This window comes from Scyliorhinus canicula, chromosome 7 (genome assembly GCF_902713615.1).
Source record: "Scyliorhinus canicula chromosome 7, sScyCan1.1, whole genome shotgun sequence".
In the NCBI taxonomy this organism is placed as follows: Eukaryota; Metazoa; Chordata; class Chondrichthyes; order Carcharhiniformes; family Scyliorhinidae; genus Scyliorhinus; species Scyliorhinus canicula.
Window position 1 is genome coordinate 88,264,544 of NC_052152.1, and position 26,280 is coordinate 88,290,823.

The following is a 26,280-nucleotide window of genomic DNA, read 5'->3' on the forward strand; positions in this document are numbered from 1 at the left end:
AGACCAGCCTATCCACCCCTCTAATGGATGACTTTGGCAAAAATACTGACAGACACGGAAACAGAAACAGTGGCAAAATGTTAATTTTTACTGCCTGCACCCGACCTGACAGTGACAAGATGAGACTATCCCATTGCACCAAGTCCACCTTCACCCTCCCTACCAGGCTCATGAAATTAAGCTACGAAGCGGTGTCCAGTCCCGTGCCACCCCAAATACCTAAAATGAGTTATCACTACCTGAAATGGCAACCCTCCAACTCCCGCCCCTGGAGAAGACACCACAAAATATTTGCTTTTCCCTGAAATAAACTTGTACCCCGAAAACGCCCCAAATTTCCTTAGCAACCCCTTTATGTCCTTCACTGCGACTTGGGTCCGAGATGTACAGCAGCAAATCGTCCACGTGCAGAAACACCTATGCACAATCCTGCCACCCCCAGCCCCCCACCCCCAATCCCCTTCCATAAGTCTCAACCTTTCAGGGCTCAATCGCCAGCACATACAGAAGAGGGGGCATGGGGCATCCCTGCCTTGTTCATCAAAATACTGGAAAGTACCCCTAATTCGTATCATTTGACTGCCACACATGCTGTTGCATTCTTTTATATTAATTTCACCCAAGCCACAAACTTAGGCCCAATCCCAAACTTCTCCACCACCACAAACAAATAACTCCACTCCACTCTATCAAACGCCTTCTCCGCATCCAACGACCACGGTCTCTGTGGAATGCTGATAAATCCTCCGCCATTTTTGCCAACTCCAGCGTGATGCCACCACCAAACACATCTTTCCTTCACTTCCTCGGTCAGCATTCCGCAGAGACCGTTCCCTCCGAGACAATCTAGTCCACTCCTCCACCATACCCAGTGCCTCTCCCATCACCAATGGCACCATCCCATACAATCGCAGAAGGTACAACACCTGCCCCTTTACCTCTTCCATGCATAACATCCCAAGCCCAAAACACTCATTCCAGGTTAAGCAGCATTTCACTTGCATCTCTTCCAATTTGGTCTATTGCATTTGCTGCTCCCAATGTGGTCTCCTCTATATCGGAGAGACCAAACGCAGACTGGATGATTGCTTTGCTGAGCATTTGCGGTCCGTGCACATTCAGAACCATGACCTTCCCGTTGTTTGCCATTTTAACAAAAGACCCTGCTCCCATGCCCACAAGTCTGTTCTTGGCCTGCTGCAATGTTCCAGTGAAACTCAACGCAAACTGGAGGAACAACATTTCATTATCCGGTTAGGCATAATGTTCTGGTCTCAAGATCAAATTCAACAACTTCAGATGATTAGCTGTAACCCACCGCAACCCATTTGTTTTCATCACATTTCATTTTAACTGCCTTTTACCATTTCTTTCTTAATATATATTTAAACTCATCTTATTCACCTTTCCTTACCATTTCTCCTCTTTGTTTCCCCCTTCCCCTCCCCCAACATCTACATCTGTCACAGTTTAGCCTCTGATGTTAGTTTCTCTGCTGTTTGGCCTTTCACACCTTTTGTCCTCTCTTGTTCTTTCTTTCTTAATATATATTTAACCACCCCCCAATCTTATCCACCTTTCCTTAACCTTTCTTTTTGATCCCCCCTTCCCCTCCCCTCACATCTACAGTTCATCCTCTGATGTTAGTTTCTCTGCTGTTTGGCCTTTCACATCTTTTGTTCTCTCTGGGGACTGCCATTAACACTCATTCCCCTTGGTTTCTGTGGCCATTAGCACCCGGTTTCCCTGGGTTTCTGTGGCTATGACTTATCTTTCATTCTCATTCCACATTAAAATGTCTAATTGGGAAAAGATGATGTGGAGATGCCGGCGTTGGACTGGGGTGGGCACAGTAAGACGTCTTACAACACCAGGTTAAAGTCCAACAGGTTTGTTTCAAATCACTAACTTTTGGAACACTGCTAGCTTTGACAAAGAATCATCGACTCAAAACGCTAGCTCTTTTCTCTCCCTACAGATGCTGCCAGACCTCGTGAAATTTTCCAGCATTTTCTCTTTCGTTTCAGATTCCAGCATCCGCAGTAATTTGCTTTATTCGTGGGTCATAGGTCTGGTCTCTAACAATCCAGAGATGGGAAGGTATGAGCCATTACTGTAGTAAAGCACGGGTTAAATTGATGCACAAATCCAAAGGCTAGTTGAAAGTTCTGTTTTTTCTGTACTCTTATTAATATGCATCTAATTAAATCAAGTACCTGATTAATGATATATATCCCATATTCCAGAAGCTGCCGTTGTAGGAATGGATGTAAATGCTCGAGTAGGTATAGGAGGTGTCGTTCTCGGTTCCTATATGGGATCAGTATAGCAACCCGCTGAACAGGGTGACATTCTTGGGGTCCATATCTCCCTTCTCGCACCTTTGGATTGTTCTTCTGAACCTGTTTGAAGGTTAGCTGAGCATCAAACTTTAACCCCACTGCACCACCTAAAGAAAAGAATTGAGGTTGGGTGGAATACAGGAAAATGAAGGACTTCATAATGTTAACCAACCACAACAATCAATTTGCTTAAAAACTAAATTGCACCCACGCAACACACTCCGGGAAGATCAACGGTTTGCGTCTCAAAAACATCTTGTATGCTTTTCCCCTCAATGCTAAGAATTGAAATGACGGCAGAGATTCAGTTTACATGAAGCTGGGTTGCATCAGAACAGACAGAAATTTACATAAGAACAGGAATAGACTTTGTAGCTCTTTGAACCTTTTCTCAATTACAACAACAGGTTAAAGTCTAACAGGTTTGTTTCAAATCACTAGCTTTTGGAGCACTGCTCCTTGAAGGACTTTAACCTGGTGTTGTAAGACGTCTTACTGTGCCCACCCCAGTCCAACGCTGGCATCTCCAAATCATCTTTTCTCAATTAGACATTACCTGACCTGGACCTGAACACCCCTTAACGCCCCTTTACCCACCCTTGATCCATTTCCTTTGATCCATGCACCTAATGAAAAGTACGACAGACTGCGTATATGAAAAGGGACATTTGTTGCTGAAGTTATATTATCTTGCACTCATCAAGACAAACACAAAAATACTAAATTTCAAATGATCACAATTTGTGCGATTAGAGAAAAGGGTGCTGATTGGTTGGCACGTCAATCCTGATTGGCAGAGGGGTTGCCACAAGAGAAAGCAATGGGCAATTATTATCTCCCCAAATTCCCAGGTAACTCAAAAAAGGCACAAGGCTTGAACCTCCTTTGTTTGAAGAGAATGTGTCCTTGTGTATGAACGCATTTCCCTTCCAGTAAGCATTAATGAGGGGGCATGGTAGCACAGTGGTTAGCACAGTTGCTTCACAGCTCCAGGGTCCCAGGTTCGATTCCCGGCTTGGGTCGTTGTCTGTGCGGAGTCTGCACATTCTCCCCATGTCTGCGTGGGTTTCCTCCGGGTGCCGGATCCGGTTTCCTCCCACAGTCTGAAGATGTGCAGGTTAGGTGGATTGGCCACGTTAAATTGCCCTTAGTTCCAAAAAGGTTACTTGAGGTTACTGGCTTATGGGGATAGGGTGGAGCTGTGGGATTAATGAAGGTACCCTTTCCAAGAGTCGGTGCAGATTCGATGGGCTAATTGACCTCCTTCTGCATGGTAAATTCTATGATTCTATCAGCTGCCTTATCAACCTGACTGGTAATCCTAAATTGGGTGTTTGTGAAAACTAATAGCGCACTCAGGATTGTTCCATAAATGCTGTCCAATTGTGGAATCACATATAAAACAGTGGACATTCTGTTGTGGATTTTGCAAGTGTGTACCATTATGAACAATTCCTGGCTATAAATGAACTTCATACTTCAACAACAGTGAACATACTTTGGTGACTATCCTCTAATTTAGTCTATGTTGAGGGTATTAAATATTTTACAATTGCTATAAGTGAGAAAGCCTTTTAGTTCAGAGCCTTCAGACTTCTAAGCTACTTCACAGTAGTCGGGTTATTCTATTCCAGAAAAGATGTGGGGCTGCATTTTACAGTTCCCTATGGGTATGTGTTTTCGGGGGGGGGGGGGGGGGGGGGGGGGGGGGGGGGGGGAGGCTTAGCCACGTGCCTGCTTTCCTTTAGGTCAGCAGTGCGCCCGTTCACCATTTCCAGCTCGTAGAACCTAATTTCTATAGCTGCGAGCTATTATTTATGAAGACACATGACACACATGCCCAACTATCACAGTTTGTTCCTAAACTAGGAATCTGCAATTAAGGCCCACCACCAGAATACAATTGAGCACTCAACTACTGTACAATCAACAATGTTTACAAATCCTTCCTCCCTCTCCCAGATTTTACATGTTAAATTCAAACATTCCCAATACTTACGCAGGTATGGTGATAAAAAAGGGCACAATGGACGAGTGGTTGGAGTTGGGGATACCAGAGGTGGGCAGTGTGGATCTCTGGGCACCATCTGAACTCCAACCCACCTTTGCAATGTTTTTGCCAGTGGTTGCGGATAAACATCCCGTAGTAAATCCTGCATATTATGAACTACTATCCATGTAAGAACAGAGCCAAGACAAACAACAATCAACAGAAGTTTCAATTTTTGAGGAAAACTCTTTCCCAATGTGCAAGCCATAGCATAGATGTCACAGTTCAATAAAGGTTGCAGGTTATATATCAGTGATGCAACGAATTATGGAACTGGAAGAACATGGATTCTCTATAATAAAACTCTCCACTTGGATTTTCTTGTCCGCAGCATACTTTGCACTGCTAGGCATTCAACCTGTAAGACAAAAGGAAAATACAATAAGGAACTGGGCCAGCTCAAGCCTGTTAAACAAAACTTTGGATAAGGTTGAGAAAGAGGTAAACAGATACAAGAATACATGCGAGTAAGATGTGGATTGAGTGGGACATTGGGAATTTAGAACAGATGAGAATTCAGGGCAGAGGGGCAAAGATATGCTCCTTTTTCTACTTTTTTCAGCCTCCAGTGTTTGGCGAGTTTCCTTCCTTGTCTCGAAACTAGGCGAGTGTAAACCTTCAAATACTTTATCTGTTATCTGTGTAAATTAACCAATTGACTAGGGCAGCACGGTAGTACAGTGGTTAGCACAGTTACTTCACAGCTCCAGGGTCCCAGGTTCACTGTCTGTGCGAGTCTGCACGTTCTCCCGGTGTCTGTGTGGGTATCCTCCGGATGCTCTGGTTTCCTCCCACAGTCCAAAGATGTGCAGGTTAGGTTGATTGGCCATGATAAATTGCCCTTAGTGTCCAAAGAAAAAGTTCGGTTGGGTTACAGGGATAGGGTGGAGGTATGGGCTTAAGTAGGGTGATCTTTCCAGGAGCTGGTGCAGACTCTATAGACCGAATGGCCTCCTTCTGCACTGTAATTCTATGATTCTATGACTAAATAAATAAATGGTGGGCAGAAATAGCAGGGCTGGTGATGTACACTCCAATCTCGAGCAATCGTATTTGCACAAAGTGCCTGCAGCTTAGCAACTTGGAGTTGAAGTTGCCTGAGCTCAAGTCCGGGCACATTGCAGGGCATGAGGGAGAAGGAACAGTTATCTGGACACTTTCTTCAAGAAGGCAGTCACTCCCCTAATGTTGGTCAATGATCAGGAACAGGAGAATGCAACTGCAAGTTAGGCAAACAAGAGGAACCAAGATGTATAGATGCAGGAGCCTCAGCCCCTTGTCCATTGGGTAGGAGGTGCTTGCTACCTGTGTGGATGAGAAGGACTGCAAGGTGGATGAGCAGAACTACCATCATGGCATCACAATGAAGGGTGTCATTTAAGTGGGGAAGTGGGTGTGGGAGGAATGGGGTAGCAATGGGAGACGGCATAGTCAGGGGGCTAGATACAGTTCTCTGCTGTTCATTGAATCATAGAATTTACAGCACAGGAGGCCATTCGGCCCATCGAGTCTGCACTGGCTCTTGGAAAGAGCACCCTACTTAAACCCACACCTCCACCCGTTCCCCGTCACGCCAAATAACCTTTTTGGACACATGGGGCAATTTAGCATAGCCAATTCACCTAACCTGCACATCTTGAAAAATGAAAATCGCTTATTGTCACGAGATGGCTTCAATGAAGTTACTGTGAAAAGCCCCTAGTCGCCACATTCCGGCGCCTGTCCGGGGAGGCTGGTACGGGAACTGTCTTTGGACTGTGGGAGGAAATCGGAGCACCCGGAGGAAACCCACGCAAACACGGGGAGAACGTGCAGATTCCGCACAGACAGTGACCCAAGCCAGGAATCGAACCTGGTGAAGGTGAGAGTCCAGAGAGCTGTGCTGCCTACCTGTTATATTATCGAGCACTCACCAGGACAAACCCAGAAATACCAAATTTGAAATGATCACAATTTGTGCGATAGGAGAAAAGGGTGCTGATTGGTTGTTACGTCAATCCTGACGTGGCAGGTTTCAGGATATATGCCCAGGGCTGAAGAGGAATATATAGTAGGAGGGGGAGGATTCAGTGGTCATTGTCCATGTTGGTACCAATGACATGGGTAAGAAAGAGATTCTCAAGAGTGTGCGAAGTACTGGGCATTAAATTGCAAAGCAGAATCTAAAGGTTATAAACTCTGCATTATTACCCGAGCCACATGCAAAGTTGTGTAGGGTAAATAGGATTAGAGATAAACGTGTAGCAGAATTGAGTTTTGATTCATGGAGTACTAGCAGCAGTACTGGGGAAAGTGGGAGCTGTACCATTTGGGACAGTCTACACCTGAACCAGGCTGCGACCCGTATTCTACTGAGTGCTATAGCTAGCGAATGAGAGAGAGCTTTAAACTATCTAGAGGAGAGTGAGGACGAATGATGTAGTGGAGTATTAGGTAAATTAAAAGGAAACAAGGCAGTAGATCAAAGGAGCAATAAAAGGAAGAATAATCAAGAGCATGGCAGGAAGAAACAAGGATTGCAAGTGGATAGGGCCATAGTTAACAAATACAGTAAAATTTAACAATTGAACGCTCGATATCAGAATACCCACAGCATTCACATACACCAGATGAACTATCAACTCATAGAAATTCATATGTATGACCTGATACGGAAAAGCAGCTACAAGGAAACCTAATCTGGGACCTGGAATTTTAAAAATATTCTTTCATGGCATTGCTGACTAGGCTGCATTTTTTATTGTTCATTGCCCTCGAGAAGGTGGTGTTGAGCCACCTTCCTGAACCCCTTCAGTCTATGCAGTGTAGGAACACCCACAGTGCTGTGAGAGAGAAAGTGCCAGGATTTTGATCCAGTAACAGTGAAGGAATGGCGACATAATTCCAAGTCAGGATGGTGAGTGGCTTGCAGGGGAACTTGCAGGTGGTCTTATTACTATGCATCTGTTGCTCTTATTCTTTCAGGGAGATCGTGGGTTTGAAGGGTGTTGTCGATGGAGCCCTAGTAATCTCCCGCAGTGCATCTTGCAGATGGTTCATACTGCTGCTTCTGTGCAATGGTGGTGGAGGGTGTGGTTGTTATGGTAGTAGATGGGGTGCCAAATCAAGCGGCTGCTTTATCCTAGTTGGTGTCGAGGTTGTTCAGCATTGTTAGAGCTCTACTCATCCTTGCAAGTGGAAAAGATTCCATCACACTTGCTACTTGCTCCTGGTACAGAGTGGACAGGCTTTGACGAATAGGACGTGGCCGTGGCCCGGCTCCTGCAGGGCGCGGCCGTGGCCGTGGCCCGGCTCCTGCAGGGCGCGGCCGTGGCCGTGGCCCGGCTCCTGCAGGGCGCGGCCGTGGCCGTGGCCCGGCTCCTGCAGGGCGCGGCCGTGGCCGTGGCCCGGCTCCTGCAGGGCGCGGCCGTGGCCGTGGCCCGGCTCCTGCAGGGCGCTGCCCTTGCGAGGCTCCTGCAGGGCGCGGCCGCTGCGAGGCTCCTGCAGGGCGCGGCCGCTGCGAGGCTCTGGCTGGGCATGGCCATTGCCGTTGCCCGGCGCCTGCAGGACGCGGCCGTTGCCCGGCGCCTGCAGGACGCGGCCGTTGCCCGGCGCCTGCAGGACGCGGCCGTTGCCCGGCGCCTGCAGGACGCGGCCGTTGCCCGGCGCCTGCAGGACGCGGCCGTTGCCCGGCGCCTGCAGGACGCGGCCGTTGCCCGGCGCCTGCAGGACGCGGCCGTTGCCCGGCGCCTGCAGGACGCGGCCGTTGCCCGGCTCCTGTAGGACGCGGCCGTTGCCCGGCGCCTGCAGGACGCGGCCGTTGCCCGGCTCCTGTAGGACGCGCCCGTTGCCCGGCGCCTGTAGGACGCGCCCGTTGCCCGGCGCCTGTAGGACGCGGCCGTTGCCCGGCGCCTGTAGGACGCGCCCGTTGCCCGGCGCCTGTAGGACGCGGCCGTTGCCCGGCTCCTGTAGGACGCGGCCGTTGCCCGGCTCCTGTAGGACGCGGCCGTTGCCCGGCTCCTGTAGGACGCGGCCGTTGCCCGGCTCCTGTAGGACGGGGCCGTTGCCCGGCGCCTGCAGGACGCGGCCGTTGCGAGGCTCCTGTAGGACGGGGCCGTTGCGAGGCTCCTGTACAATGTGCTGTTAGAACCCATAACCTTTGCAATATGGAGTGACTTTAGCCATTTTTGGATATCACGTGGAGTAAATCCGCTTGGTTGAAAACTAGCATCTGTGATGCTGGGGACCCCCGGTGGAGGTTGAGATGGATAATCCGCGTGGCACTTTTGGCTGAAGATTGTTGTGAATGCTTTAGCTTTGTCTTTTGCATAATGTGCTCTGCTCCTCAATCATTGAGGATGAGGATATTTGTGGAGCCTCCTCTTGCAGTGAGTTGTTTAATTGTCCACCACTATTTACAGCTGGGTGTGGTACGACTGCAGAGCTTCTGATCTATTGTAGTGGGATTAATTAGCTCTGTCTATATTTTGCTGCTTGGCATGCAAGTTGTCCTATGCTGTTGCTTCACCGGGTTTCCAGCTCATTTTTAGGTGTGGCTAGTGCTGCTTCTGGCATGCCCTCCTGCACTCTTCTTTGAACCAGGATTGATCCCCAAGCTTGGTTGTAATGGTAGAGTGGGGGATATGCTAGGACATGAGATTACAGATTGTGTTTGAGTACAATTCTGCTGCTGATTGCCCAGAGTGTCTCATGGATGCCCAGGTTGGAGTTGCTAGATCTGTTCTAAATTTATCTTATTTAGCACGGTGATAGTACCTCACAACGCAATGGAAAGTATCCTCAATGCCATGACAGGACTTTGCACTGAGGATACTTTCTATTGTGTTGTGAGTACTACCACCATGCTAAATGGGATAGATTTAGAACAGATCTAGCAAGGGCTGAGCAGTGGTCACATCTATTAACAGTTTCCTGGCCTGATGCATCTGCACCAGGTAGATTAGGGAGAATGAAGTGAAATAGGCTTTTCCCTCTTTTGCTTCCCTCACTCTCTGCCACAAACCCAGTCTACCAGCTATGATTCGACCAGCTCCATCAGTTGTAATGGTACATAGCCACGCTTGGTGATGGACATTGAAGCCCTGCCCAGAGTACATTCTGTTTCCTTATCACCCTCAATGCTTCCTTCAAGTAGTGTTCAATATGGGGGAGCATTGATTCATTAGTTGAGGGAGTGCAGTAGGTGGTAAACAACATGAGGTTTCCTTGCCAATGTTTGACTTAACACCATGAGACTTCATGGGGTTTAGAGCTGTTGTTGAGGGTTACTCCCTCGCGACTGTATACTATGTTAAGTAATGGGTTAAGAGACATTCCAATTAGTTGTCTCATTCATGTTAAGTATCCAATAATTGACATATGTAAAGAGGTTTCAGGTGGCCTTTGTGTCAGGTGTTGTGATGTTAGAGTTTTGAGCAGAGTCTGTTGAAGTAAATTAAAGGTTTGTGGAAAAGGAACAGATCCTTTGACTCTTTGTTCAACAGCAGCTAAACATCTAACAAATGGTAGCAGAGGACGGTTGCTGTGCAGATGTGAAGGGTCGAAAGATACTACTTTTCCAGACCAAACCAAGGAGTGAGTGAGAAGGAAAAAAAACCCAGATATATGGCTGAACCTAGGATAAAGATGGTCGGATACGATTACCCCCCTTATTTTCTGAAAGGGGATCGTACGATTAATGGAGAAGTGCAGTAGTTATGTGGACTAAAGCAGCTGCCTTGGGAAAGAGAAAACAAGGTATGGCATTGACTCTTTTTTAACCTTTTGACCTTTGGAGCTGGAATTGGAAGAGTTAGACTCAGAAGAAGGTCTGGAGACTCTATTACGTTATATGGTTAAGATTTATAAAAAGGATGACTTGTTAAGTGTGTATGAAGCATGGTCGGATTTCTCCATGAAGACTATATAATGGAATTTGGCAGACTATATAAAAGGCTGCAGAAACACAAACTGGAATTTCCACAGTGAGCAACATGGATAGGCTCCTAGTTTTGCAGATAAGGATACCTTATTCGATCAGATAACAGAAGCTTTAAAAAAAAGTTTCTGGGGAATCATTCGATTCCGATTGCTCTGATGACCCAAATAGGTCAGTCTGCAATAAAGCAGAATATGGAAGAGACACTACTAACAGGATGCCGAAATCGCACGGCTACAAACAGGTTCCAAGAGTATAGAAGGAGATCGGGACCCGGAATGTATGAAGACAGAAACCCAGTTAGAACCTAAAATAGGAAGATGAACCCCAGAAATGCCTGGGGTATGATAAATCGATGTGACTTTCAATACCATTATGCTTTCAACTGCCCAACACGTTACAATAGTGTTTGAAGCGACACATGACAGGGAAGAGTCAGAAGAGGAAAAAGATAGTGACCAGAAAGAAGGCATTGCCCTATTAACAAGCAGTTTTATGCCAGTAATGAGGGTGTTGGTTGCAGAATCCTTCAATTGTGCTGTATTGGAGAGTGGCTGCACATCTACTGTGTGGGGAATTGACTGGTTAAAATGTTACCTGGACTCCCTGAATGCTGAAAACCGTAACAAGGTTAAGGAAATTGATAGTTCCACAAGTTTCAGGTTTGGGGATGATAATACTCTAAAGTCGCTGAAAAGAGTGGTGATCCCTTGCAATATTGCCGGAGTGAATCATTTCATTAGCACGGATGTTGTATCAAGTGAGATAACTTTGCTTCTGAGCAGACCGTCGATGAAGACAGCACACACGAAACTGGATATGGAACAGGATAAGTCAACAGTTTATGGAAAGACAGTGGACTTACAATTTACACAGTTGGGACACTATTGTATTCCATTACTGACAAATAATATTTCAAATACAGTTGTTAAGGGCATGTGTTAATGGCAGTTGAAAATGGGACTTTAGCTTATAAAAAGCTTGTTGTATTAAAACTGCACAGGCAATTTGAGTATCTGTCTCCTCAGAGGCTGAAAAATTAATTAAAGGATGCAGGGGTTAGTGATCGCTGTGTGTTTGTAGGAAGTACAGAAGGACACCAGCATGACCGATAGTCACCCTACCTTTGGCCAGGGATTTTAACAACATTGTGGCCATGGACCTTAAGATCTGGGATAAAGCCAATGATATATTTATTTTGCATTTTGTAGATTTAGCAACCAGATTTAGTCAATCAACAATTGTACGAAGTAAAGAAAAGAGAGAGTAATTCTGGATCAAATCGTGGAAAAATAGAGGGGGACAGGAATGGGCCCACCAGCAAAATTCCTTACGGACAATGAGGGAGAATTTGCAAATGAATATTTCGGGATATGTGTGAAAATGTGAATATCACAGTTATGAATACAACTGCGGAAAGCCCATTTAGTAATGGTGTGTGTGAAAGAAACCATGCGGTAATAGATGACATGCCCCAGAAAGTTTTGGCAGATAGACCAAACTGCAAGTTAAATTCAGCTTTAGCATGGGCGGTACATGCAAAGAATTCATTGCAGATGGTTGGGGGCTATAGTCCCCATCAATTAGTGTTTGGTAGAAATCTTAAAATTCCATCCATTTTAGATGACCAGCCTCCAGCTTGGGAGGGACGACAATTAGCTCGGCCTTTGCTGAGCAATTAAATGCATTACATAGCAATGAAAAGCTTTTTTGGAAGCAGAAGTCTCTGAAAGAATTCGCAGAGTTTTAAGACATAATGTGGGACAATAATAAGAGGGACAATTTTAATGAATGGAAAGGCCCAGGGAAGATCATAGGGATAGATGGCAAAACAATTATTTTGCAACAAGGCAATCAAACTGTTAGGGTACATTAATCAAGAATAATGGGTACAGATTACAACATTTCAAATTTAGACAGAGCAGACAGACTCGATGAGGAACCAGAGTCATCTGGTACGCATATGTTGCAGAACTATGAGGACCAGTTAACTGATATAGCCAGGGTTTCTGAGGAACACAACACTTCTGATGAATTAGAACAGGCCATTTTTCCGAAAGGACAACTGCCAAAAGTTGGTGCAAAAGTGACATAATTGCCTGAAGGGTCTAGTCAATGGAAGGATGCAACTGTTATTAGTAGAGCAGGGAAGGCCACTGGAAAGTATAAAGATTGGATGAATGTACAGCATTCAGGGGAGGGAGTCAAGACAGTGGACTGGGAACACGAAGTTCAAAAATGGAGGCACAGAAACGCAGTGCCAGTTCTGACATTGGATAGTGAACAGGTCCGTAGGAAAATGTCGAGAACTATTGAAAGAACGTCCCATAGCAGAAGGAAAAGATCAAGCAGTAGCAGTACAGAACGAGATACCAGGCAGGAGAGGGGACGTAGTTTATCAAGTTCTCGGACCTTTTTGCAGGGGCATCAGCTCCAGAGAGACATTTTTTCCCGTCCTCCTAAAGAGGCAGCTATTACAGAAGGGGTACTGTGGAAGTTGAACAAATGTGTATATGGATTGAATGATGCATCTAAAGTCTGGTACTTTTCGGTAAGGTCAGTTTTGTTAGTTTGGCTGTTGTCAGTTGAAAGCAGATCCAGCAATGTTTTACTGACACTATAAAGGAAATCTGTCTGGCATCTTTATGATGCATGTCGGTGATTTTTTGTGGGGTGGGACTAATGATTTCTAATCTATTGTAATCTCTGGTTTGAGGAAATCATTCAGAGTTGGAAGTCAGGCTTCCGCTGCATTTAAATATATTGGACCGGAAATCGGACAGACTAAGTTAGGGGCAACTTTACGTCAGTAATCTTATTTGGAAAGTATCAGCCCAATAGCGATTAGTTGTGGCTGGGTTTCACAAAAAGACGCAATGGTTTCAAAGATGGAAGAAGTGCAACTGCGAAGTATAATTGGGAAACTGAATTGGTTAGGTAGACAGACTAGACCGGACGTGAGTTTTAATGTCTTAGAGTAGAGTACAAAAATGAATGATCCCAAAGTGGAAGACATAAGAGCAAATAAAGCGTTGGTCAAACTAAAAATGCAGGAGTGTGTTCTGAGATTTCTGGTTTTCGGTGATCTTAGGTACTTGAAACTCATAGTTTATAGTGATGCGTCCTATGCAAATTTATGTGATGGGATTTTAGAATTTTCCTTTTGGGGAACAATGGTAAATATTGCCCACTTGTGTGGGAAACAAAGAAAATAAGGAGAATGTTCAAAAGCACTTTGGCTGCTGAGACGTTAAGACTTGTAGAGGCGGTGGACATGGTCTTTTATATATCTCCGATATTGATCGAAATTTTGGGATTAGGGGATTTAGGTAATATACCTATTGAATGTCACATTGACAATAAATCCCTGTGGGAAAATGTTCACTGCACAAAAAGTATCAAATGAAAAAAGGTTAAGGATAGACAGCGCAAGTTCGAAGCAGATATTGGACAGAGGGGAAATAGCAAAAATTAAATGGATCGACAGTAGCCATCAATTGTCAGACTGTTTTACAAAAAGAGGGGCTAGCTCACAGAAACTTTTGGACATTGTTAATGAAGGGCGCCTGTTTCTGTGACTGTTTATTTTTTTTCAAAAACAAAAGAAAAAAGGGGGGGGAAAATTGCGTGTGTTTTTGAGTTTCTTGTAATTTTGTTTTCCCCTAATTATTTTTTTTCTCCAAGGAAGGGGAGACTGTTAAGTAATGGGTTAAGAGACATTCCAATTAGTTATCTCATTTATGTTAAGTATCCAATAATTGACACTGATATGTAAAGAGGCCTTTGTGTCAAGTGATGTGATGTTAGAGTTTTGTGCAGAATCTTTTGAAATAAATTAAAGGTGCTTGGGGAAAAGGAGCAGAACCTTTGACTCTTTATACAACAGCAGCTAAACGTCTCACATACTATAATCCGAAAATGAATAAAGACCTTGCGAAAGCGAGGGGAAAATGATGGAAGGTTAATTATTTTAATGTATATATTTGATTTCCTTATGTACAGGCACTAGATATATAGAATGGGTGTTGCATGGGCACTGAGATATTAAATTCAGATCCATAGCTGATAGCGGAGAATGTAACTGGCAAAAAGGAATGTAACTAGCAAAATACATAAGGTGGAACCAGTGGATATAGTATATTTAGATATTCACAAAGGTTTTGATAAATGTTCCACAGAAGAGTAGAGGTTAGTAAACAACATTGGAGCACATGAGATTGTGGCTGGCATGAATTGAGAACTGGTTAATGGACAGAGTTCGTATAAATGGGCCAGTTTCATCTTGGCATTCTGTGACTAATGGTGTACCGCAAGGATCAGCCTTGGACCTCAACGATTCTGTGGGAGGTGAGTAAGGAGATTGCAGGAACTCCAACTCAAATTTTTAATTCCTTTTTTAATTCCTCCCTGGCCACGGGGGAACTGCCAGAGGTCTGAAGAATAGCCACTATTTAAGGAGGGCTGTAGAGATAAGCCAGGGAACTACAGACCAGTGAATCTCACGTCAGTGGTAGGGATACTATTGGAGAACATTCTGAAGGAGAGAATCTATCTCCACTTGAGAGGCCAGATTTGTTCAGGGATATTCAGCATGGCTGTCAGAGGGAGGTCATGACTAACAAATTTGATTAAAGAGGTGATCAGGTGTGTAAATGAGGGGAATGCAGTTGATGTACTTTCTACGGATTTCAGTAAAGTCTTTGACAAGGTCCCACATGGAAGTGCTGGTAAATGGAATTAGGTAGGTGTTGTTCACATGTCGGTGCAGACTCGATGGACCGCAGGGCCTCTTCTGCACTGTGCGATTCTAATCCTAATCTATCCCAATGATTTAAATGTGGAGATTAAATGTAATTGTAAAGTTCCAGGCGAGCAACCATATGGAAGTGATGACTGTTAGACAAACTCAACATTTATTTAACCTACTGGATACAGCTTCGACTTCTCGAAGGGTTTCCAGCGCTCGGCCCACGTGGGCCGGGGTATTTATGTCCCAAGAAACCCTTGCACCCTCATTTGGGGAGATCGTACTCATGTGAAGTAACGGGGCTCTGATGTTGCAGACCTCGTGGTCGGCTTAGAACAGCAATATTTACAAATTTGACACAAAACTAGGTGGAAATAGGAGTTATGAAGAGGATACAAAGATGTTTCAAGGAGATTTGGAGAGAGTAAATGGGTGGGCAAATAATTGGCAGGTGGAATTCAATGTGGAGAAATGTGAAGTTACTCTGTTAAGAAAAATGGTGCTAGGTCATTTTTCTGGAGACATCTAGAAACATGGGACGCAGTCTAAGGATATGTGGCAGCACATTTCGGACTCAGATTAGTTGATCTTTGGCATTCTCTTCTCCAGACGGCTGTGGAGAATCAGTCATTGAGTATATTCATGAGTACATTCAAGACTAAGATTGATAGACATGATTTGGAGATGCCGGCACAGACTGGGATGGGCACAGTAAAAGTCTTACAACATTAGGTTAAAGTTCAACAGGTTTATTTGGAATCATGAGCTTTCGGAGTGTAGCTCCTTCATCAGGTGAGATTGGTAGATGTCTACATAGTAAAAACATCAAGTGATACAGGATAGTGCAACAAAATGGTGACGTATACGATCAGCCATAACCCCACTGAATTGCAGAGCAGGCTTCAAAGGCAGAATGGCCTATGAAAAAACTTTTGTAACGTGCAGTAATTTATAGAACTGTATATACTATCTCACAACCAGCATCAACTTTTGTTTCTTTATGTTAGAAATTAATAAGAGTTTGATTGTCCGGAAAAAAAAAGATCGATATCAGTATTATTCATAAACAGAGCCATCTATTTTGTTGCAGGCAAAATGGGAAACCGATGAGAGAAGAAACATTGGTTTGGTTCAATTCAAACATAACTGAAAAAGCTTCGTAACCAAGGAACGCCTTCTTCGCTTCCAATAGTCCCAACCACCATGCTTTCTGTAGGCCTAACTACGAGCATATTGACCACTGCATTTGATTTGAAAAATCACGGCACAACAAAAGCAACGCGAGCCGCTTTAAGACATCCTGAAGGTGTGCAAATAACAGAAGTTCTTTCAATTACGTTAAGGCAGATTAGTTTGAGGATATCACTGTAGCTGGGAGTTATAAAATCAGCTCAGTGGTAATTACAACTCAAATCCTGCAAAAGTATAGCTCATTTATTATAGAACAGTGGAACATTCTTCCCCTCCCCCTTATATTCTGTGGTCAGGATAAAACAGATTGGAAACATTACCTAGTGGTGGCAGAGGCTGTTTGTATTGAGCCATTTCTTCTTCAATGACATGTGCCAGTTCCAGGCACTAGCATTTCATTATAAACCTTAAAAAGCCACCATCGGGCTCTAGACCAGGAAACACCAAGACTGGTCAACGCGAGGTTAGCTTGAACACAAACATCGGGCGTCCCTGAACTGACAGCTCCACCAAAACTCGCGTGAGAGGAAACAAGCGTACAGACAACTGAGGGCCGAGGTGTAACAAAGAACTCGTGACCTAAAGAACAGATGGTGGATGGAAAGAGTGCAGGACACTCAGCAATTCTCCGACAACCACAATGTCCGCGGCTTCTTCAGCGCAATTAAAACCATCTATCGTCCAAGTACCCAGGGACCCACTCCACTGCGAGTCCAAAACAGAGAACGGCTCAAATACAAGAGGCTGGCAACGCCTGCTGGAGAGCAATTCAAGGACCTCCACAGCCAAGGGACAGGACTTGACACAATGCCCTCAACACCATCCCACAGCACGCTACTCGCCACCATATCAGCGTAACCCCAGCTCGCTGTGAGGTCGAATCAAGTCAGGCGACAGCTGAAAAACAAGGCCGCTGGCGCAGATAGAATCCCTGCATTCTTGACAAGAATCTACAATCACATCCCCCCTTGTCTGGAAGGAAGAGAGCATGTCGGGTGACCTCAGAGACACCTTAACTGTGATCATCTTCAAGAAAGGAGACCTCACAGGAATGTACTCGGTCAGCCCAGTGGTTGTGGCCACATTGAAGATTTGCAGGCAGTTTAGACAGCCCTTTAAACGGAGGTCCAGGTCAGGGGGATGCCGATTAGGAGGAATCATGGGTTCCAGCCGTGGAGGGGGGTTAAGGCGAAGTGGGAAGAAGAGCTGGGGGTGGCGCTGGAAGAAGGACTGTGGTGCGAGGTGCTACGGAAGGTGAATGCCTCGACTTCATGTGCGAGGTTGGGGCTAATACAGCTGAAGGTAGTGCACAGGGCGCACCTCACAAAATCCGAAGGTGAGCCGGCTGTTCAAGGGGATGGAGGATGTCTGTGAACGATGAGGGAGGGGCCCCATGAACCATGTTCATATGTTTTGGTTCTGCCCGAAGTTGTAAAGGTTTTAGAGGACGGAGTTCAGTACAATTTCAGGGGTCTTGCATGTGAATGTGGAACCCAGTCCCTAGAAGCCATATTCGGGGTGTCACATCAACTCGAGCTGCAGGCAACTGCAGGAGAATATGTTTTAGCCTTCACCTCGCTGATCGCTCGGAGGTGGGTCTTGTTGGGGTGGAGGTCAGCCTCTCCACGCTCTGCCTCGGCATGGCGGGGGGACCTGCTGGAGCTTTTGATCCTACAGAAGGTAAAGTTCGAGCTGAGGAGGGTGAAGGAGTGGTTCTACAATTGTTGGGGTTTTGTTTATCATGCACTTTTGGGAGTTGTTTACCGTTGACTGTTGGGTGGTTTGTTTGCTTGGGGGTTGTTTAGGTTTAGTATTATGAAAATGTTGAATATCTGAATAAAAATGGAAATTACAGAGGGATTTCTCTACTCTCTGCCACAGGTAAGGTAATTGCAAGAATTCTCCTCATCACCAACAATCTGTCCTGGTCCACCCACATTGATGCTGCGATCAAGAACACACAACAAACACTTCTACTTCCAGGAAATTCGGCATGTCCACATTGACTCTTACCAATTTTTACAGATGCACCATAGGAAGTATCCTATCTGACTGCAACACAGCCTAATATGGCAACTGCTCAGCCAAAGACAAGAAACTACAGAGTCATGAACACAGCCCAGTCCATCACGCGGACCCAACTTCCATCCATTGACTCTGTCTACACCTCCTGCTGCCTTGGGAAAGTGAGCAACATAATCAAAGAGCCCCCAACCCGGTTATTCTATCTTCCAACCTCTTCCATCGGGCAGAAGGTACAAATATCTGAGAACAAACACCAACAGATTCAAAAACAGCTTCTTCCCTGCTGTAACCAGACTCCTAAATGACCCCATTATGGATTGAACTAACCTCTCCATGCATCTTCTTTACTGTGTAGCACTACACTCTGTATGCTTCACCCGATGTCTATGTATTTGCATTGTGTATTTATTGTATGTCCTGGTTTTCATGTGTGAAACAATCTGCCAGGTCTGTATGCAGAACAATATTTTTCACTGTAACATGGTATACATGACAATAAATCTAAATCGAATCAACCTCTTCATGGTCCTCTTCGATCTTGCAAAGACTTAAACTCTGTCAACCGCGAGGGATTGTGGATCATCCACCTCAATTTCGGCTGTCCGGAGAAATTAGTCGTAATTTTCTGCCTGCTCCACGATGACTTGCAAGCTGTGATCCTCACCACCACAGACTCTATATGTGTGAAAACTGGGGTCAAACAGGGCTGTGTCATCACTCCATCGCTCTTCTCCATCTTCCTCGTAGCAACACTCCACCCCATCACCCTGAATCACCCCACTGGAGCGCACCAAACCTACCAGACTAGCGGGAAACTGTTCAACCTCTGAAACCTCCAGGCGAGAACCAAGACCACCCCAACTTCTGTCACCAAGCTGCAATACACAGATGATGCCTGTGTGTGCACGTTCAGAGGCTAAGCTACAAGCCATCGTCGGTGCATCCACTATGTGAGAGGGTGGGCCTCAGACTGAACATCCAGAAAACAAAGTTTCTCTACCAGCCTGCTCCTGCCACACAAAACATGACGCCTGACCATCGATCCGCGGTGAGCCCCTCGTCAATGTAGATAATTTCCCATACCTCAGGAGTCTCATACGGGCAGTATGGTAGCAGTGGTTAGCACTGTTGCTTCACAGCATCAGGGACCCAGGTTTGATTCCCGGTTTGGGTCACTGTCTGTGCGGAGTCTGCATGTTTTCCCAGTGTCTGCGTGGGTTTCCTCTGGGTGCTCAAGTTTCCTCCTGCAAGTCCCGTGGTGTTAGGTAATTTGGACATTCCGAATTCTCTCTCCGTGTACCCAAACAGGTGTGGAGTGTGGCCACTAGGGGATTTTCACAGTAACTTAATTGCAGTGTTAATGTAAGCCTACTTGTGACACTAATAAAGATTATACCTATGGGCGAGTAGACACCAGCGATGAAATCCAGCATTGACTCCAAGGCGCCAGTGCAGTCTTTGGACACCTGAAGAACAGAATGTTCGAAGACAGAGACCTCAAATCCAGCACCAAGCTCATGGTTTACGGAGCAGCTGTGGTCCGACCTTCCTATATGTATCAGAAACATGGACAATGTACAGCAGACAGCTCAAATCCCTGGAGAGTATCACCAAGCTTACCTCCGCGAAATCCTGCAAATTCACTGGTAGGATAGCTGTACCAACATGAGCGTCCTCTCCCAGGCCAATAGCCCCAGTATCGAGGCGCTAGTCATGCTCAATCAGCTGCAATGGATGAGCCGCATTGTCCTCATTCCCGATACAAGACTCCTGAAACAACTGCTCTACCACGAGCTCCGCAATGGCATGGGATCACTAGAAGGGCAGAGGAAACTCTACAAGCACACACTGAAAGCCTCCCTAAATAAATGCAACATCCCCATCGACACAAGGGAATCGCTCGTCTTAAAACGCACAAACCAGAGAAGCATCCGCGAAGGAGCCAATCACCTCGAGCGCCGAAGGGTGGAGCATGTGGAGGCCAGGCATAAACAGCAGAAGGAGCACGCAGAATCCAGAGCGTCCCACCCACCAACCTCATCAAACACCACCTGCCAAAACTGTGGCAGAGTCTGCGGATCCAAGATCGGACTATTCAGCCACCGCAGAACCCACCTCCTCGGAGTGGAAGCATGTCGTCCTCAACCCTGAGGGACTGCCAAAGACACAGTCTATTCAATCAAGTGAGGTGCTACAACCTAATCCAGCCATTGCACAAGCGCTCTTGAAGTTGCAAGAGTGGAATGTACATTAATGAGGCAATTATTCCCCCTCTACTCTTTTCCTTTACAATGTTTATTCTCTTTTGCCTGCTGGCCACAGTGAGGGCCAATCACCACATGCCACTTCATTGGAGTATAAAGCTCCAGCTGAAAGAGGAGATAGTTACTCTCAATAGAACTCTTGGGCTAAAGTTTCCAGTTTCCTCCATCTGTCCCAGCTTTACACCTTCAAATCAGCCCCTGAATTCTTTCTCCTATGTGCTTTGTGGTTACCTCCGAGCCATCAGCAGAGATCCAAAGGTTTGATTGACCTCAGTCTTTTCCTCATTTTCATATATGTTTGCAAATAAACCTTCCATCTGTGTGGCAAGTAAACTAGCATACGCATACATGCAAAATATTTTTCATTTTTCTAGCCTTCCTGGTGTAGTCCAGAAATCCCACATTGAACAAATTGGTCTGTTATGGCCCGCTGACGTAATTTCAAGATTCGCAACAAAACAATTAACTATATGACTCAAAGTAAAAGCAAAGCTAGAGATGGACACAGTGATTGTGCAGGAAGAGAAATCAGAGGATCGTGTTGTGGTCATTTTAAAATCATACTGCAGTCAAACCTTAGGAAGTCTGTTGTTCGTAGCCCAGATCGAGCCAGACTTTCCATCACCGAGAGTATCTGCTGTTACCTTATATGGGAACAGGTCACATGCAGCCCACACCACCAGAGATGGGACAACTGGGGCAGGCTCAGGTGGCCTAACGGTCATCAATCGGACCATTTGCTGCTGGGTCCCCCTTCCGAGACCTAATAGCTAGAAGCCAGAGAAGTTTCTGGAAAAACAGGGAAAGGGATAAAAGTAGGCATCGCAGAGAAACCAGATGCAGAAGACTAGCAGCAAAGACTCGTATGTGAAGTGACCTTGACCAGAAGGAAGGAAACAAGCAAGCAACAGCCAGCAAGAATTACCTTTGCAAAGAGGGACTCGGGGATCGGATCTACAACTTACCAAACCACCTGTGCGGGTAGTATAGTTGAATCCTCGGTGTTTCTTGTATGTATAGTGGGTAATTTGTGGGTTAACTATATTTAATAAAGTGTGTTGCATTATATTCGTACTTTGTTCTACTAATAAATAAAGACACCTGGGTAAACTTTAATTAAAGAGCTTGTTGAAGTATCTTTAATTGGAGAGATATAACAGTGTGGTTTTAAAACTATCACCAAAAAAAACACTTTCATACTGCAGTGCAAACATGTAACCTGATTCTTTTCAACCTGTAAAACTGACTGTTAAATGCTTAAATATGTAAATATATTTCCATGCTATTCGTTGCTAGAGCCTCAAAATTGAATCCTGTAGGATTGTCAAGAGAGCGAATAACTGACCCTCAAGATAACCTCCTCCAAATAAATTAAAAACCAAACCTCCAAACCCCAACTAAAATCAACAAGCGGAATGAAAAAATGCCAAAAATCACAAGTCTCTCAATCGCATTACATCTTTCATTATTCCCTTTACATTAGTCAAACATCCAAATGTGGACTATATGTGGATTACATAGTACCTATTGGAATTTATTCATGGCTTAAAGCAGCTTTCAGAATCATTGCATAGCTACAGCACAGAAGGTCGTCATTTGGCCCATTGTGTGCGTGTGCTGGCTCTCTGAAGGAGCAATTCACCCAGAACTGTTTCCCCTCCTCCTGACAGCCCCACACATTCTTCTCTTTCAGATTAATAATCCGATTCCCTCCTGAAAGCCTCAATTAAAATGGTCTCCACCAAACCCTCAGGCAGTATACTCCAGATCTTAACCACTCGCTAAGTGTAAAGGTTTTTGCCCATGGCACCATTGCCTGTTTTGTCTATTACCTTAAATCTATGCCCTGTGGTCTCAATCCTTCTACCAATGTCCAGATCCTTCACGATTGTGAATACCTCCATAAAATCTTCTACCTTTTCTCCAAAGGAAACTGTCCCAACTTATCCAATCTTTCTACACATTCCTCATCCCAGGAAGCATGCTCGTGAATCTTTTCTGCATCCTTTCTAATGCCTTCACATCCTTCCCAATTGCACTGTGAAATTCAGTGCAGATCTCCCCTCAAGTGCCAGAACCAAATGTCCTTACCGGCCCACCTCTGTAGAATTTCTTAGGAAAGCTTTAGGGCAGCACGGTAGCATTGTGGATAGCACAATCGCTTCACAGCTCCAGGGCCCCAGGTTCGATTCCGGCTTGGGTCACTGTCTGTGCGGAGTCTGCACATCCTCCCCGTGTGCGCATGGGTTTCCTCCGGGTGCTCCGGTTTCCTCCCACAGTCCAAAGATGTGCGAGTTAGGTGGATTGGCCATGATAAATTGCCCTTAGTGTCCAAAATTGCCCTTAGTGTTGGGTGGGGTTACTGGGTTATGGGGATAGGGTGGAGGTGTTGACCTTGGGTAGGGTGCTCTTTCCAGGAGCCGGTGCAGACTAAATGGGCCGAATGGCCTCCTTCTGCACTGTAAATTCTATGATCTATGATCTTATCCAGATCACATTCAACTGCAACATCAGGTCATTGAATATTGCGCAAAATTTGAGCCCTCATGCAATGGTCTAAAGTGACTGATGATCACATCATGCCATTAGTTTTGCAAAACGTGATCTCTCTCGTAGAGCAATGTTAATTAACTGCACAACCTTTGTGGTGGGGTCTCTGGGGAGCAGCTCAAAAATCCCTGGTAACTGGCAGGTTCAATTAAAGATTATGGCGAGGTTATTGGTCAAATAAGTCCTGCATTATTGCATCCTTCACCCAAAGCTTTCGCATCTTTTAGAAGCAAACCGAAGTCTTAACAAACATTACCTTTTGTAGTTTTACAAAAAAAGACAGGATTTGTTTCTTGTGGCCATTATGTCAAACCAAGTGTAACATTGTTACAAACCAATGGTGATGCTCGCTGCTTTGACAAGGAGGCTCAGTTCATGTTTAGAGAGTGGGTCCCTGCTAGTTACAGGTGAAAACATTAGTTGGAATATTTTTGCTGTTTGTCACAATACGCTTTTGTAACATTAACCTACTTAGCAATATGCAGAATTTCATCTGATGACTGCCCAATCAGCAGCATATTCAGCCAGTGCTGTTCGAGAGAGATGGAGATAGGTACTCATCCCAATTTCAAAGACTAGAAATGTTATCCTTTCCTCCCATGTCATGCAAACAATATTTATCCAGCACAATGTAGTTCACTTCCAAGTTGCACCACTGGGAAACAAGGATGCAGCAAGTCACTTCAATGCCCCTTTTAATGAAGAAATTAAGAGAGCATTATTGACATACCTTCAAACTGTAGTTTTTGAACTGCAAAAATATACAATTCTGATGAGAAATAGGGTATTTGGTTCAACAACAGGGAATTGACAACTCCTGAAGACCAACAGATCACACTGGAGGGGGGCAAGCAAATTAATAACAGCTAAAAGCCAAGCACAAGTTACAGTAACGGAGTTTTGATTTAAGGAGAAAGGTCACGAGCTACCTTCTGACAAATGGCCGTCAACGCACGTACTTACAGTGTTGAATGAAAATGAAAATGGAATGAAAATCGCTTATTATCACGAGTAGGCTTCAATGAAGTTACTGTGAAAAGTCCCTAGTCGCCACATTCCGCCGCCTGGCCGGGGAGGCTGGTACGAGAATCGAACCGTGCTGCTGGCCTGCTTGGTCTGCTTTTTAAAAGCCAGCGATTTAGCTGAGTGAGCTAAACCAGCCCCTTAGTGAGCTAAACCAGCCCCTAGTGAGCTAAACCAGCCCCTAGTGAGCTAAACCAGCCCCTGTGAGCTAAACCAGCCCCTGTGAGCTAAACCAGCCCCTGTGAGCTAAACCAGCCCCTGTGAGCTAAACCAGCCCCTGTGAGCTAAACCAGCCCCTGTGAGCTAAACCAGCCCCTGTGAGCTAAACCAGCCCCTGTGAGCTAAACCAGCCCCTGTGAGCTAAACCAGCCCCTGTGAGCTAAACCAGCCCCTGTGAGCTAAACCAGCCCCTGTGAGCTAAACCAGCCCCTGTGAGCTAAACCAGCCCCTGTGAGCTAAACCAGCCCCTGTGAGCTAAACCAGCCCCTGTGAGCTAAACCAGCCCCTGTGAGCTAAACCAGCCCCTGTGAGCTAAACCAGCCCCTGTGAGCTAAACCAGCCCCTGTGAGCTAAACCAGCCCCTGTGAGCTGTCTGTTTTTCATAGCAAAGGGACTAATCGAGATATATTTAAGAAGTTGATTAAGGATGAGTAGATGGGAACGGAATTATGTTGGTTGTGTAAGCTGAGGTAGATGGAATGAAGTTCGAGTGGAATGTAAATGCCAGCATAGACTTGTGCTAAATGCTGACTAAAATTTAACAGGCGTATAGGAGGTATTTAACCCCTTATCCAGCATCCCAAAATCTAGAAGATCCTGAAAACTGTCTACATTCGATGCCTGGGGTAGCACTATGAAGTTGGCATATGGTATTTCATAGAAGAATCCATACAGTATAGAAAGAGGCCATTTTGCCCCATCGATTCTGCAACGACCCCTTGAAAGACCGCCCTACGTAGGCCCTATTCCCCCACCCTGCAGCCTCACCCTAAGGGATAGCATGTCCTATCGACCTAACCTGCACATCTTTGGACTTTGGGAGGAAACAGGAGCACCCGGAGGAAACTCACGCAGACGCTGGGAGAAAATACAAACTCCACGCAGTCACACAAGGTGGGAATCAAACCCGGGTCCCTTGTGCTGTGAGGCAGCAGTGCTAACCACTGCACCACCGTGCCAAACTAAAAGGGAGGGAAGGGAGGAAATTGCTGGGGCCTTGACAGTAATCTTTGTATCCTCATTGGCTACAGTGAAGTTCCAGTGGACTGGAGAGTAGCCAATGTTGTTCCATTGTTTAAGGGCAGCAGGGATAATCCAGGAAATTATAGGACGGTGAGCCTTACGTCAGTGGTAGGCAAATTATTCTTTGAGAGAGGATTTACTCACATTTGGAAACAAATGGACTCATTAGGGATGGACAGCATGGTTTTGTGAAGGGGAGGTCTTGCCTCACTAATTTGATTGAGTTTTTCGAGGAAGTGACAAAAATGACAGATAAGGGAAAGGCAGTAGAAGTTGTATACATGAACTTCGCTAAAGCCCTTGACAAGGTACCTCATGGTAGACTGGTACAAAAAGTGAAGTCACATGGGATCAGAGGAGAGCTGGCAAGTTGGATACATAAATGGCTTGGGCACAGAAGACAGAGGGTAGCAGTAGAAGGGTGCTTTTTTGAATGGAAGGCTGTGACTAGCAGCCTTCCACAGGGATCAGTTCTGAGACCTTTGTTGTTCGTAGTGTGTATAAATGATTTGGAAGAAAGTGTAGCTGGTCTGATTAGTAATTGGTGAAGTTGCAGATAGTGAGGAGGATTGTCAGAGGATACAGCAAGATTTAAACAGGTTGGAGTCTTGGGCGGAGAAATGACAGATGGAGTTTGATCCGGACAAGTGTGAGGTAACGCAATTCAGAAGGTCCAATGCATGTAGGAATTACATAGTCAATGGTAGAACTCTTGAGTATTGGCAGGCAGAGAGATCTGGACGTGACAAATCAGTCAAAGTGTTACTGGAGTAGATCAGGTAGTCGCAGCAAAAAAATATCTACTGGATCACTTTATTATCATGGCGCAAGCAAGTGTTCCATGAAAAGTTAGGTTCAATAACACTCGACCGGATCGCAGAATTATAAAATGTCACAAGAATACAATGACTAAAAGCATGGAGTGAAAA

The 26,280-nt window shown here is 45.4% G+C and overlaps 1 protein-coding gene across 2 annotated transcripts in view; it reads right to left on the reverse strand.

Moving 5' to 3' along the window:
- b4galt4 (UDP-Gal:betaGlcNAc beta 1,4- galactosyltransferase, polypeptide 4) overlaps positions 1 to 26,280 on the reverse strand; it is a 67,396-nt gene that overhangs the window by 26,382 nt on the left and 14,734 nt on the right. For both annotated transcript variants that reach the window (XM_038802413.1, XM_038802414.1), the window contains exons 2-3: positions 4,342 to 4,750; positions 2,217 to 2,449 (exon numbers count right to left, since the gene is read on the reverse strand). In XM_038802413.1, coding sequence (XP_038658341.1) covers positions 2,217 to 2,449; positions 4,342 to 4,600 — 492 coding nt within the window. In that variant the 5' untranslated portion in view covers positions 4,601 to 4,750. The remainder of the gene's footprint in view (positions 1 to 2,216; positions 2,450 to 4,341; positions 4,751 to 26,280) is intronic.